Source organism: Triturus cristatus, chromosome 2_2 (genome assembly GCF_964204655.1).
Source record: "Triturus cristatus chromosome 2_2, aTriCri1.1, whole genome shotgun sequence".
NCBI classification, from domain to species: Eukaryota; Metazoa; Chordata; class Amphibia; order Caudata; family Salamandridae; genus Triturus; species Triturus cristatus.
Genome location: NC_140582.1, coordinates 965,180,933 through 965,193,976, shown reverse-complemented (window position 1 = coordinate 965,193,976; position 13,044 = coordinate 965,180,933). Strand labels below are relative to the sequence as shown.

At 43.0% G+C, this 13,044-nt stretch overlaps 1 protein-coding gene across 1 annotated transcript in view; it reads right to left on the bottom strand.

Annotated features, from left to right (window-relative positions):
- The window catches only part of TAPT1 (transmembrane anterior posterior transformation 1), a 443,118-nt gene that overhangs the window by 242,931 nt on the left and 187,143 nt on the right, over positions 1-13,044 (bottom strand). Inside the window, exons 6-7 of the mRNA XM_085642381.1 lie at positions 6,846-6,943; positions 2,958-3,027 (exon numbers count right to left, since the gene is read on the bottom strand). Of these exons, the coding sequence (XP_085498507.1) occupies positions 2,958-3,027; positions 6,846-6,943 (168 nt within the window). The remainder of the gene's footprint in view (positions 1-2,957; positions 3,028-6,845; positions 6,944-13,044) is intronic.

Below are 13,044 nucleotides of genomic sequence, written 5' to 3'. Positions count from 1 at the left end.
AGGATTGTATCGAAACCCGATCGATAAACAGTACCGACGCAAACTAAAGGCCTTTTGGCCTCGACAAAATATTTTCCTAACTTGAGCTAAGATAGCACATCCGAACCCAATGGCGGAAAAAAACAATCTGAGGATGGAGAGGATGCCCATGCGCACTGTAGTCCAGGGGAGGAGTCACCTATCCAAGGATACTTCGAAGACTCTTCCAGGACAACAACGTGCAAACATCCGGACCCAACACTAGGCAGCGATCTATGCACAGATATGAATTCAGCAGCCCACATGCCTCGAACAAATGCATACACATAAGGGTATTAGTGGGGTTAACACTGTTTAATCACTATGCTGTGGTAACGTTGTTTTTGTTTCTTTTAATTAAGATGGTCTATTGAGGCCTATGATGGCCTAGAAAAGATGGCCGATTTGTGAGCCTGGCTGTGATTTATAATATGAAAACTGTGACGAGGGAGACCCCTGCTGGAAATGGTCCTGAAGCTAACTGACCATGGTCCTTGCTTGCTTGAAAACTTTCCAAGAGGACAGCAGCAGTTTTGGGAGATCTCCCAGTGAAATGAAAATGTCCTTGGCAGCCTTGGGAAACAAAGGAGCCTTAGAGAAAAACTCTGAACTGTGGCTCGATTGCCGAGGAGAAGTAGAACTAATATGATACATGTTTTATTTCTTGGTTCCTGTTCCGTAGTCTTTATTATGTGAACTTTTCCTGAGCGGAGATTTTCAAATGTAGCGATGTTACATCCTTTCCTTCTCGCTCTGCTCAGCAGGTCCGGCGGACATTACAGTTTTTTCTATGTTTCCAATGTATCTTTCCATTGTTTAGAAACTATAAGAAATGTTAGCCTAGAGAGGGTTTTTGCCACTTGCCATTTTGCCTTTGCCGCGTACCGAATCTGCGTTGCTGAGGATTGATGCTGAAGGGACTTCGTCTTGAGAGACATTTACCGAGAGACTTGTCCTGACCCGTTCTGACATTTAGTTAGAATAGGTAACTATGAGAAATGATTTACTCTGATTGATTTTCTTTGACTAATTTTAGATAAAGCAATATAATTTTAAACATGGTGTTGGATATTCTTTCTTGTCAATTATTGGGTTTACATTTTTGATTATTGCTGTATATGTTGTATAGATTATGTTTAAGGACAGTCACAAAAACCAGGTCTTATCGACCTCGATATAGATGCAGGGTGATTAGGAGTTTTCCTTCCACAGGTTTATTGCTGGTAGAGTATTTGAACGTATGTTAGTGTAGTGAAATGGGCCCTAGCGTATGATGTATGCATGTGCGTGTAACTGTGAGATTACTCTGTCCGTGGTAGTGGGAATATTATACACACCCTGATCTCTATCATGAGTGCACAGTGTGAGGATAGGTCCGAGTGACGCTGGGACAAGTCTCCAACACTACATCTTCCTCCTTAGCTAGCACTGGCTATTATATGGAGGCTCGAACTTTAGGCCAAATTGGGCTCAAGTATAAAGTGGTTGGTAGGACAATATGAAAAGGAATCAACCAGAACTAAGATCACCGAGGGTCGTGTACAAGTTAAGATCTTTGAACAACTGCTAGAGAGAATGGGCCGGATTTTGTTACCTCAGGCCAAAGTACATCAATGCATTCAGATCATAACACCTTGGACTCTTATGACAGGGATTGCTCCTGCGTGAGCTAGAGCTAAACTGAGCTTTATGAGCTAGACATATCAGGTATAGTAGTACTCTGGAGGTTGTGTAAAGCACAACAAATGTGTCTTAGCCTGTAAGAAGAAGCATGCATGCATGCCCGAGAGCACGGGAAGCTGGTAAAACAGCACACATGAGAAAAATACTAAAATGTTCTCCAAACTGGTTCCACTGGGCGTTAAGGGAAGTCACAACTGTTTTTAAAGTACTTTCACCTCTTGTACTCCTCTGCAGATAACAGTGCTCCTAACCTTCGCCACGAAAACGTAAATACTGAATGTACTCCACCATTATCATTTTTTTGCTCTCGAGGTGACGGTTGCCATTGTATCTCAAAAACGCAACCAGACCCCTGGTCCAGACAAAGTTTCCAAGGACCCATATGCCATTGACCTCCAAGTGTGGGCTCTAGCGCAGCCCTCCGTGTTTAACAGAGTGGTTGAATGTGTCTATGCCTCTAACTTCTAGAGATCTGCATTAATAGTCCTTATTTTTAAGAAGAGAACCCATTATAATCCAGCCAACTATCCCCCCCCGATTCACTCCTCGAGAGAGTAGGGAAACCTTTCACCACGGTCTTATTAAACCATATTCACGAGTGGATGGATAGTAATACTATTCTAAGTAAAGCCCAGACTGCATTCAGTAAAGAGTTGAGCTCAACTGAACAGGCCAGAATTACTAAGTGATCAATAGATTTTTCTGTAGAGAACACATGTTTAAAAAGAGAGCAGTTCGGCGAGATAGGAATGGGTTGATGTTCTCAAAGCTTTAATGCTGGTGATGAGGGGTTCCAAGGCCTTCCGGATTACTTTGAAAGGCACTAGCCTGGATAAACGTAGCCAAGGTGGGTCCCCAATTGAAGAAGCAAGAACCCACTATGTAGTAATTGCCATTTAAATTCATTGTATGTAAATGAACATTTAGTGCATCACATAAAGACACTATTTATTTTACATAACCATTATAGTCTGTAATGCGTCATTTCAAATTATGTGCATTGGTCAACCGCTACTATATTTTTGTGCTGAATTTCCTATTTGATCTATATTCCACAAAATATAAAAAATATAATTCTCATAAGTAAGAAAACTACCAATTTATTAACCCTGAAAATTAGAAAAGCCATTGCAACAATCAGAAATACAGTGACTAAGCAGGACCTTGAAAATGTTTTGTTTTTATAGACCATAGGGAAATGCTATAAAACATGTTACATTGAAACGTAATTAATTGAACTTACTGGTATTACTTACCACTGTTAGACATCTGAAAAAGATTGTTTTTCTCAAACTTCTTAAAAACGCTTCCTTTAATTTCAACAAACTGCAATTTAAATGCCAGCGATTAACGCATGGAACACAATCACAGGAAGTCTGCGGGTTATACAGAGACATTTTTAATTTACCACCAAAATAAAATTGCAGGTTCCTAAGAAAACAAGTTACTTACCTGTAACTTTGGTTCTCCAGTAATGGAAACTTTCATAGAATCCCATGCTTGTATCATTCCCCGTCGTCGGAATGGGAGTCCCCGGTATACATAAAACAGCAATAGAAACCATTACCCAAACAGAACCCAGGCCTAGGCCCATTCTTGTTTTGCAACCTATCAACTTCTAATGTAAAAGACCAAAAAAAATGAACAACCAATCAGATTAGCCTCACCCATTAGAACCCTCCTGAGAGCAGCTCAGAACCTCAGATTTTCGTAGCCATTGTGTAACCCCACCACTGAAGATGTTAGAGGCGGAGCTTTCCCAGGGAAGGAGGGTAGTCGCATGGGAATCTATGAAAGTTTCCAATACTGGAGAACCAAAGTTACAAGTAAGTAACTTGTTTTCTTACTCCAGTATTGTAACTTTCATAGATTCCCATGCTTGTATCAGAGTAGCTAGCAGTTGGCAGCACATTTTTGGAACCATGACCATTATAAAATCAAGAACAAAGCAATAGCATATGCACCATAAATACAATATCAATGGTCAATAACATACTTAGAAAAAACCTAAGGCAATATAAACACATAAGGGTCAAAAATGTGCAAGAGCTGAAAAAACAGTAACATGGAAGGAGGGATGAAAGGGAAAGCTCACCACTACTGAAAGAGGTTCCTCAGGACTGCCTGGCCGACTGCGGTGTCGCTCTGCGTAGCCGAATCCAGGCAGTAATGCCTTGTAAACATATGGGTACTGCTCCAGGTCGCCGCCCTGCAGATTTCCCGGATAGGAACTTCGACAAAGAGGGCTGTCAAAGAAGAGATCGCCCTCGTGGAAGCCTTTTTCATTGATTTCACCTCAGAAGAGAGTGAGGAGGGCTTTTTAAAAGTCTTTGGAGCCGCAGGAGGAGAAGATGGAGTAACAGAGCTGGACTTCCTCTCAGACATCACTCCCTTAAAAAAGTCCTTCCCTCTCCTTTAGGCCTCGGTGAGGAGATTCACCAGGACTATGCCTAAGACCTTACCAGGACGTTTCACAGAAGGTGAAGGGGAGACTCTATCCCTTTTTGCAGACCTTCTGGAAGATGTTGCAGAGGCTGTGTCATCACTATCACTGGAAACTGGTCCTTACCTTGACTTAAGCTTCTGGAGCCAAGTCAACAGACGTCCCTCACGGTCTCAGAGATTTAGTGGAAAAAGTGCGGCATATTTTACAGTCTGCTGCCTTGTGGTCCGGGTAAAAACATTGAATACAATCCTTATGTTTATCCTCCACATACAACCTCTTCTTAGCACAAGTTGCACAGGCTTTAAAAAGATTTTCTTTCTTTTCCTGGTCAGACATTTTGATCCGAAGTCCAAGCAAGTCTTGAAGAAAAACTGGAGAAAAAACTATAGATTTAAGGATAATAGGAAAAAAAACTGAGCAGAGCTCAGTGGAGACTCCCTAGCACAACGTGCGGTCGAAAATCTGAGGTTCTTAGCTTCTCTCAGGAGGGTTCCAAGGGGTGAGGCTAATCTGACTGGTTGTTCATTTTTTTGGGTCTCTTTCACAAAAAGAGATTGATCGGTTGCAAAACAAGAATGGGCCTAGGCCTAGGTTCTGTTTTGGTAATTGTTTCTATTGCTATTTTATGTTTCCCGGGGACTCCCATTCCGACGACCGGGAATGATAGAAGCATGGGAATCTATGAAAGTTCCAATACTGGAGTAACATATTACTTTAACAGCTGATTAATAGCACATTCATTGTGGTTTGAGACTGCTTCACGTAGCATTCTACTTTGTTGCAGCAATTTGTAGGACCATGAATGACTTAAAAAAGTTTTCCAACATATGGGAAAATAACTAAAAATATGGGAATTTAGTAAAAAGCAGGTTGCCAGTTTTCATTTTTCGCACTGATTAATTTTATCACTTTATTATTTCTATATTCTTACTGCAGCACCAGGTATATTTGAGTATATATGTGGGAGTTCATTTACACAAGTACAAGAACTGTTCATACTTAAAAAGTGTTGAAACGTGCAAGACAGGAAACTGCATAACTCGGTGCATTTTTTTTCATTATACAACCCCATTAATTTTCAATCTCGTTTTTCAGACTCATACGTTTGCTGCCATTAAATACTATTGCAAAAGATATGGCAATAGCGAGGACAACTTTCTATTACTCTATAGGGATGGGAGGGATGCATCCAGGTCCCAACAACAGTTTTGTCTTCGGTACATTGAGGTGTCATGATTTGTCTTGTGCTACCCACAGGTTAGGAGCCACAGTCACACTGCAACCAATCTCTGTAAAGTGAAGATAATTCTAAAATTAGGCTTGGCAAATGAGTTCTCGGGCAGTACCAGATGACGCTTTGCAGGCATATCATGACCCTGGCCATCAAAGTCCTTTGCTCATCAACAGTCAGGATCCACCAAGTGAAAAGGTGGAAGGCAAACCAGCATTGTATCCAAAATGGTTTCTGTGAACGAAAGGAGCTTAGAGTGACAGGGCATCTGTCACTTGGACAAGAGGCTCCAAAACCTCAGGGGAGTGGGGTGCTTGATCAGACAAGCACCATGATATGCTAATACATGTATCCTCTGCTCATATGGAAGGCCTGCCTCCACTTTTATGACGTAGGTCAAATGGGTTGACTTAATACTGCTATGATATGCTGCTAGCTAGGAACCACTGATTTTGAAACAGCCACCTAGGTAGTTGTGAACAAGCAAACATTTAATTGTTCCAGAGAACAGAGACAATACAGCAATTCACTTATAGATATATAGAACAACTTACATTCCAGTGAGATTGCTAAGTTAAGTAATCACTTGTTACTATTAAGTCACAATCTTCCAAAGTAACGTTAGGAGCTATGTGGTCTAGATTTGCCTTTCTTTTCAATGGAATAGTAGAACAGGGAGAGGATGGTGCCAGTAAAGGATGACATAAAAGCAAAGGTGGACTACCTGACTGCACCAGATAGCAACATACCACACTTTTTTCCAATTGGAGGGACATACCTTAGGACAAGTAAAAGAAAAGACTTAACTGCTTGTTTTAGGGTGAAAGATGTAGAACCATTCTTTTCATAATCTCTCTACCCCGTTTAAGGTCAGCAGAAAGTTAAGAGCTGCACAACACACGCCCAGGACAGGCACTGACCTAAACTTCAAATAAACAATTCTTCTTTTATATTTTAGCATTGCTCTGGTGGGGTTTAATCCCTCTTTCAATGAGCAGGCGGGTTGCCGCCTGCACATTGAAACAGAGTGGCCGCTATGTATAGTACTTTAATGCGCTGTCCTCAGGAAAGAACAAATTTACGGCATGGTGGAAGCACATTCTCTCTAATAGGGCGCACTTTCACTGCTTGCACCCGGCACACCTATTTAAAGGTGTGTCGGTGCGCAATCAGGAAGAATGCGCCCTATGTGTAATAGGACCCCAGGTGTTCAAGCTGCAGGCCTGACGGAATGTACTGAGTAACTGGAAAATGTGTTTGCCTCGGAAAAACATGCAAGTACAAAATGAACTGTTAGTGGTGCTCCCCGGAAATGCTGAACTTTATGAGCATCAACTTGCTTTCTGGGGATATTAAAATAAGAGGTTTCAGTCACACACACTCACTAAACTTTACATAGCTTTCCCACTGAAGTAAATGATTACCAACACATAATTTGCTAAAACCCTTGATATAAATCACACTTACGTTATTGGACATCATGATGGTCAGCAGAGACTTGTTGTGGGAGTTGAACGCTACATTAAGAGTAGTTGCTTGAACAAGGATAAGAATGGCATGTAAAACTATCATCACAGGTTAAGGAAACTGATGGTGACATGCATGAGCGACGCACATTTGAAGCATCAACTGCAAACGCAACATGCTAAAAACAAGTAAACTGGGAATTCATCAATTGATATGTTTTTTTGTTGCTATTGTCCAAAGATTTTGAGAAGCAAGCATTTTATTTTTTTATCGTTCAAGAACAGGCAGCCATTTTACATTTTTTAGAAAGTTTAATGACCGAGGTTGGGTTGCCACCATTCCCAGAGAAAAATTCCACCATTTGTTCATGTTTTAAGATTCTGCAAAGGCTCGGACATGATACTTAAATAGAACTTTCATTAAATTCATCTGTTTTCAATTCAATCCAATATACTTTATTCGGCACAAAAAGGCCATATAAGAATCCTAAATACATCACATAATAACAAGAACACATGCAGAATAGCAGCAAGAACAATGTAAAGTGCCGTAAGCAAAAAAGTGCTAGCATTAAAACAACAGACATGGATATATAAATCACTTTGCAATCCTAAAAACGCTAAAAACATTTCAATGGCAAGTGCCCCCCAGAAGACTCACAGCATAAAACAAAATACATGAAGTGCAGTAACGTTTACTCAGACCACCCTTCAAAGGGGCAAACCTCTGATGAACTAGGAGAAATACCACGTGACTTCGTAAAACACGAAAGAGCCTAACGGTTGCTAGCTACATTTAAGTATGTGGCAAAGCTGTCATTTTGATCTATGCAAAGACCGTGCCAGAGCACAATGCCCGGTTGCGGAAGGTGTTGCGATGAATTCAGGATTCCGGTCTCACGCTGAAGCGCAACAAACGTGTGTTCTTACAGCAAAGATTACATCTTCTCAGAGGGGGTTGCTCCTGACCCGGAAAAGGTGAGGGTTATCAAAGAGGCACTAGCGCCTGCCACCATGACCGAGATGCGCAGCTTTTTAGGCATGGTCAACTATTGTGGTCACGTCACAAATGTTCCCACCATGTTGACGCAACTTCTCAGAGAGCTGACCAAAGCATCTGACCCATGGTCGTGGGGGTCTGAGCAAGAAGCTGCATTACAGGCCACAAAGGATGCTTTGTCATCCTCCACCACACTGAGTTACTTTGACCCGCGACAAAACAACATGATAGCCGTGGACGCTGGCCCTCAAGGATATGGGGTGGTTCTGATGCAGAGATCAACCGATGAGAATGACTGGGCCCCTGTAGGTTTTGCAAGCATATCACGGACTAACACCGAACAAAGGTATTCTTAAATAGAGAAGGAGGCCATTGCCATCCACTGGGGATGCCGAGATTTCCACCTATATGTGTATGGGAATCCTTTCCTGGTCACCACAGACCATAAGCCTTAAATTCCACTATTCATGGAACAGCATCAAAACCACCACCTAGAATACAAAAGTGGATGATTGAATTGCAAGAGTAGAACTGTCGAGTAGTATACCGCCCTGGGTCGAATAACCCGGCAGACTACTTGTTCAGGCATCCTCGGGCTGCCACCACTAGTACAGACGAGGAAACTGAAGAGTATGTGCAGTATGTGGTTGACAGGTCCCCCCCTAAACCACTATCCCTTGAAGATCTTTGTCGCGTCACCACCCAGGCCAAATGTCTACAGAAAACTCTGAAAACTATAAAGGCAAACAAGTGGCAGTTTCAAGAGCTAGTGGGTTTACTCACTCCTGAAGCACAGGTGGTTTTGGAAAGTCTAGATCATGTCCGCCAAGAATTGAGTGCTGATCTAAATGGATGTCTCTTGCGAGGGCAACGTCTGGTCATCCCTGCCTCGCTCACGGATAGGGTGATTCAGCTGGCCCATGCCGGGCATCAGGGCATGGTGAAGACCAAGGGCCGACTCTGAACCAAGGTATGGTTCTCCTTAATGGATGAGAAGGTAGAAGAGGCGGTCAGATCCTGCCGATGGTGTTAAGCATGGGGAGATGCCAATTCACCACCGCCCATACTAACAGAGAAAGGTCCAAGATGTCCGTGGGTATGCACCAGCCTGGATTTTGAAAGTCTCCCAGATGGGAGGCATACTCTGGTGATGACTGACAATTATTCCAAATATCCTGTCCTCTCAGAGTGGTTCTGAGGTGGTGCCAAAGTTGGGAAAAAGCATGGATTAATCAAAGAAATCAGAACAGACAGTAGTACTCCCTTTCAGTGGCAGGAAATAGCTTCTTATCCCAACTCTTTGGAAATTATCCACAAGAAGATCACTACAAGGTGGCCCCAAGCCAATGGAGAGTCAGAGAGATGAATGAGAACTTTAAACAAGGTCATCCGGATTGCCTCAGCAAGCCACCAGTCCCCTGAGCAGGCCATTTACACTTTCTTATGGGACTATAGGCAGACTCCCCACTCTACCACAGGGCGAGTGCCCAGGAATCACTCAGTGGGGGGGTCGTTGTGGACTCAGTTCCTCACCATCCGAAATGGTTCCCTGGTCCTGAGAATGATGATCTGGTCTATGAACTTAGGAAACCGTCCAATGAGAAGGTCCGTTATCGCATCGGCGAAGAGCCAAGAGTTCGAGTCTACAAGTAGGTGACTTGGTGCTTGTGCTGGATCGGCATCAGGGCAGCAAGTTTAGGCTACCATTTGAATGTGACCCCACATTTTTTCTCTGCATGGCACTCAGGTCACTGTGCGCCGTGGGCAAGAGACAATAACTCGGAACCTTTTTAGCATTCAAAAGGTTCCATCCCCGCCAAGGCGGTGCTCTGGACCTGACTGGTGTAGCCAATGATCTCGATGACTGGTGTGAAAATGAGCAACTGGAGAGTAAAACAGCCGAGTGTGTCGATCTGAGAGTCGAAAGTCCGGGTACGGTACCGAACCCCCTAGGGACTCCTGTCAACCGTGAGGATGATCTTCAACCGGGCCGTAATTCTCGAACCAGGTACAACCTCCATGACAATCCCAGGCCCTCGACTAGGCTGAGGGATCATGTAATCTAATGGAGTGTACTGTCCATGATGTGAGGTATTTTCCGTATCCCAGGTATGGTCAGCGTCGATAAATACTCTGATGCTCTGGTCTTTTCAACAAAATGATTAGTAGTGTTTTTTGTGTGCTGTTTTTCATGTTATTTCAGATGCTACTTTGCGTAATGTTTTTCTTTGAATTTTGGGGAGGGATGTAATGCTGCCTTTTGATGACGTCCCCCAAGGTGGTGTTTGAAGCGCCACGACACCACAATCACTAAGGCAGCTATAGTACACATTTTTGCTTTATTCTTAGACGCACTCTTAAGCATTTACCAATTAAGGGAAAAAAATCCTGCTTTATGCGACTTATCCCATTTTGTACGTGCCTGCAGATTTTAAAAAAAACAGCCTGGTCGCAATGCTTTGTTGGAGGTTTCTAGGTGTACTTCTAACACACGGAAAGAGCGATTCACAACGTGTAAGCAATATGTTACTGAGTGATCCACATATTCATGCGCAGACTACACAGGTTGATGTTTACATTTTACATCAGTATGGTCGTTAAAATACCTGGGCATGGTCCTTGGGAACTCAAAGTCAAAACACAGGCAAATGCAGCGAAAACCCACTTTGCCTGAACTTATTAGCGATTCACAAACTTTTGAAAATACTAAATACCCTCCCATGCTTTTCAGTATTCCGAATTACACCTACAAGGTGTACATGCTGCATAAAGTGGGAAACAAATACTTTTCAGAAGTGGTGTGCAGAAAGAGGGGGCATTTTCCTGAAAAGTAAAAAATATTTTTTTTCCTATCTCTTTCTCGTAAAATAAGGATGTTACCTTTTTTGTGAATGTCATTCGCTTGCGTTTATTTCTCCTTACAATGGACTTTTTTGTATCTTTAATGTGTAACTTTTTGCGATTCAGTTGAACAAATATAGGCCACAACCATGATCAGGTGAACCTCATGTTTTAACCTGTTGAGTCCTCATGACTAGCTCAGCTCGTCATGAGTCACAGTGGAACTGTGCTTATGACGAGCTGAGCTCGTCATAACGGCCCCGGCCCGCCCACGCGCGATTAATTCCCCGCCTGTGCGGGAGAATTAATCAGTAGGCGGGGTCGTGACGAGCTCAGCTCGCCATGAGCACAGCTCCACTGTGAGTCATGACGAGCTGAGCTCGTCGCGAGCACAGCGGCGGCGCGCCCCCCCCCCGCACCATGGGGGAATTACCCCCGCAGGGAAGGGGTTAATTTATACCGGTTATTGTGAATCAGGTCCTCAGTCTTGAGATGCGTCTGTAGACACTCAGCCAGAAATTAGGCACAGTGGCAGAGCTGAGCTGAACATCCTAGTACAATTGCAAGAGCGTCAGAATGGAGTTGTTACATTATGCAGGTTTGTAGAGGGGGTAGGGCGTCCTGGCACTGCGCAGGTGTGAGTCTAGGCACACCTAGGTCCTAGTGGGAATATTCAAAAAGCATGTCTTCAACTTCCTGTGGAATTCAAGAAGTGAGTATGAGGCTATTGCGTGTAGCAGCTGGTCCTTCCATGCTTTAGGAGTGATGTAGGAGAAGGCTCCACAGACAGATCTGGGTTTCCATATGCGTGGGATTTGTGTAAGTAGGAGTGTGGACAAGAGGAGGTGTCCGAAAGGCTTGCAAAAGCAGATGCGATTGTTGAGGTATGTTGTGCTAGTGTTACGTAGGCCTTAAACGTGTGGGTGGGGAGTTTGAATTGTGCCCATTTCTAAATGGGGAGCCAGTGGAGGTCTTTCAGGTGTGGTGTGATGAGAGTGCGGCGTGGGAGATTTAGAGTGATTCTCGCTGCAAAGTTCATTACGGACCTGCAGCCTTTTGGTGAGTTTTTTTTTTTTGCTTACAGCAAAGAGGGTGTTCCCATAGTCCAGCTGGCTTGTGACCAGAGCATGTATCATGGTTTTCTGGGTGCTGATTGGGAACTAATTTAGATCCTCCTCAGCAGCTCTAGGGTATGTAGTTGTGTAGAAATCAGAACAAAGGAGGTAATTTAAAGTTATATTTTGCTTGATCTCTTCCACAAGAATGGCAGCAAGAGCCACCAGTATCATAAATCACAATAAATATTACATTAGAAACTGCGCTTGAAGGGAGTCACACCCGCACACAAGAGAGGGAAGAAGGACAATCTGTGGATAGGAGAGATCGGGAACAACAACAATAACCAAGTAAAAAAAGGCAGAAAGTATAACAACTCAGCATACTACATTTTCTCCTTCTTATCAAGGAATTAATTCCATACATAATCTTTGAATCAAATATGAAGGGCAGTATTCCTCCTGGTGCGAAACCCATCAGCAAGAACTGTCCCTTAATTTGGTAAAGAAACACGTGAAGAACAAACCGCCTCATTCCTCCTGCCTGGTACTTCACCATTCACATCATGCGTAACAATCCACAGCATCTGTGGTTCTACTGTAGTGCAACGCAGACCCGTTTGAAGGTTCTGTCAGTTTCACAAAAAACACATTCAACCCATTCCACCAACGTCTAATAAGATTGCAGTATATCTTGTCTTGAGCACCCGCCTGGGTTTACTGAATCTGCTCATGTTTAGTTGTTTTTTTAGCGCATCTTATCCTTACTTTATCACCAGTTGGACAGATATTTTTTGACAACATTTCTAGCATCGTATTTGGCCTGATAATACTTCAACATTTGCATACTAGTTCTGAATCTCATCCTCCGCCAGAATCCTGTTGTCCCATTTTTCTATAGCAGCGACCTGCAAAGTAATAATTGGATTATGGCCAACCTACCTCTGTTTAACTCAAATGCAGTTCTGCATGTGGTGGTGTGAGGGGTAGTGCCACAGTCTCATCCCAAAAGCTGCATCAATTTTATCATGTTTTTTTAAAGCTATCTGGATTGTTTCTTTGATAAACAGTTTGCCCATTTAACTTGCCTGTTACTTAGGGGATGGTATAAGGAGGATTTCATGTGCTCCACCCAATTCATTTTTAACAAAATGCACTATTTCCCGTGATGCAAACTGTACCCATTGTCACTAATTGCCAGGGAAATCCTTCCCAACAAAATAGCTCTTCCAAGAATCTGATCACTTCTACTTTTGGGGGTTGAAACACAAATCTGACATCAATCCAGTACTGAAGTAATCAAC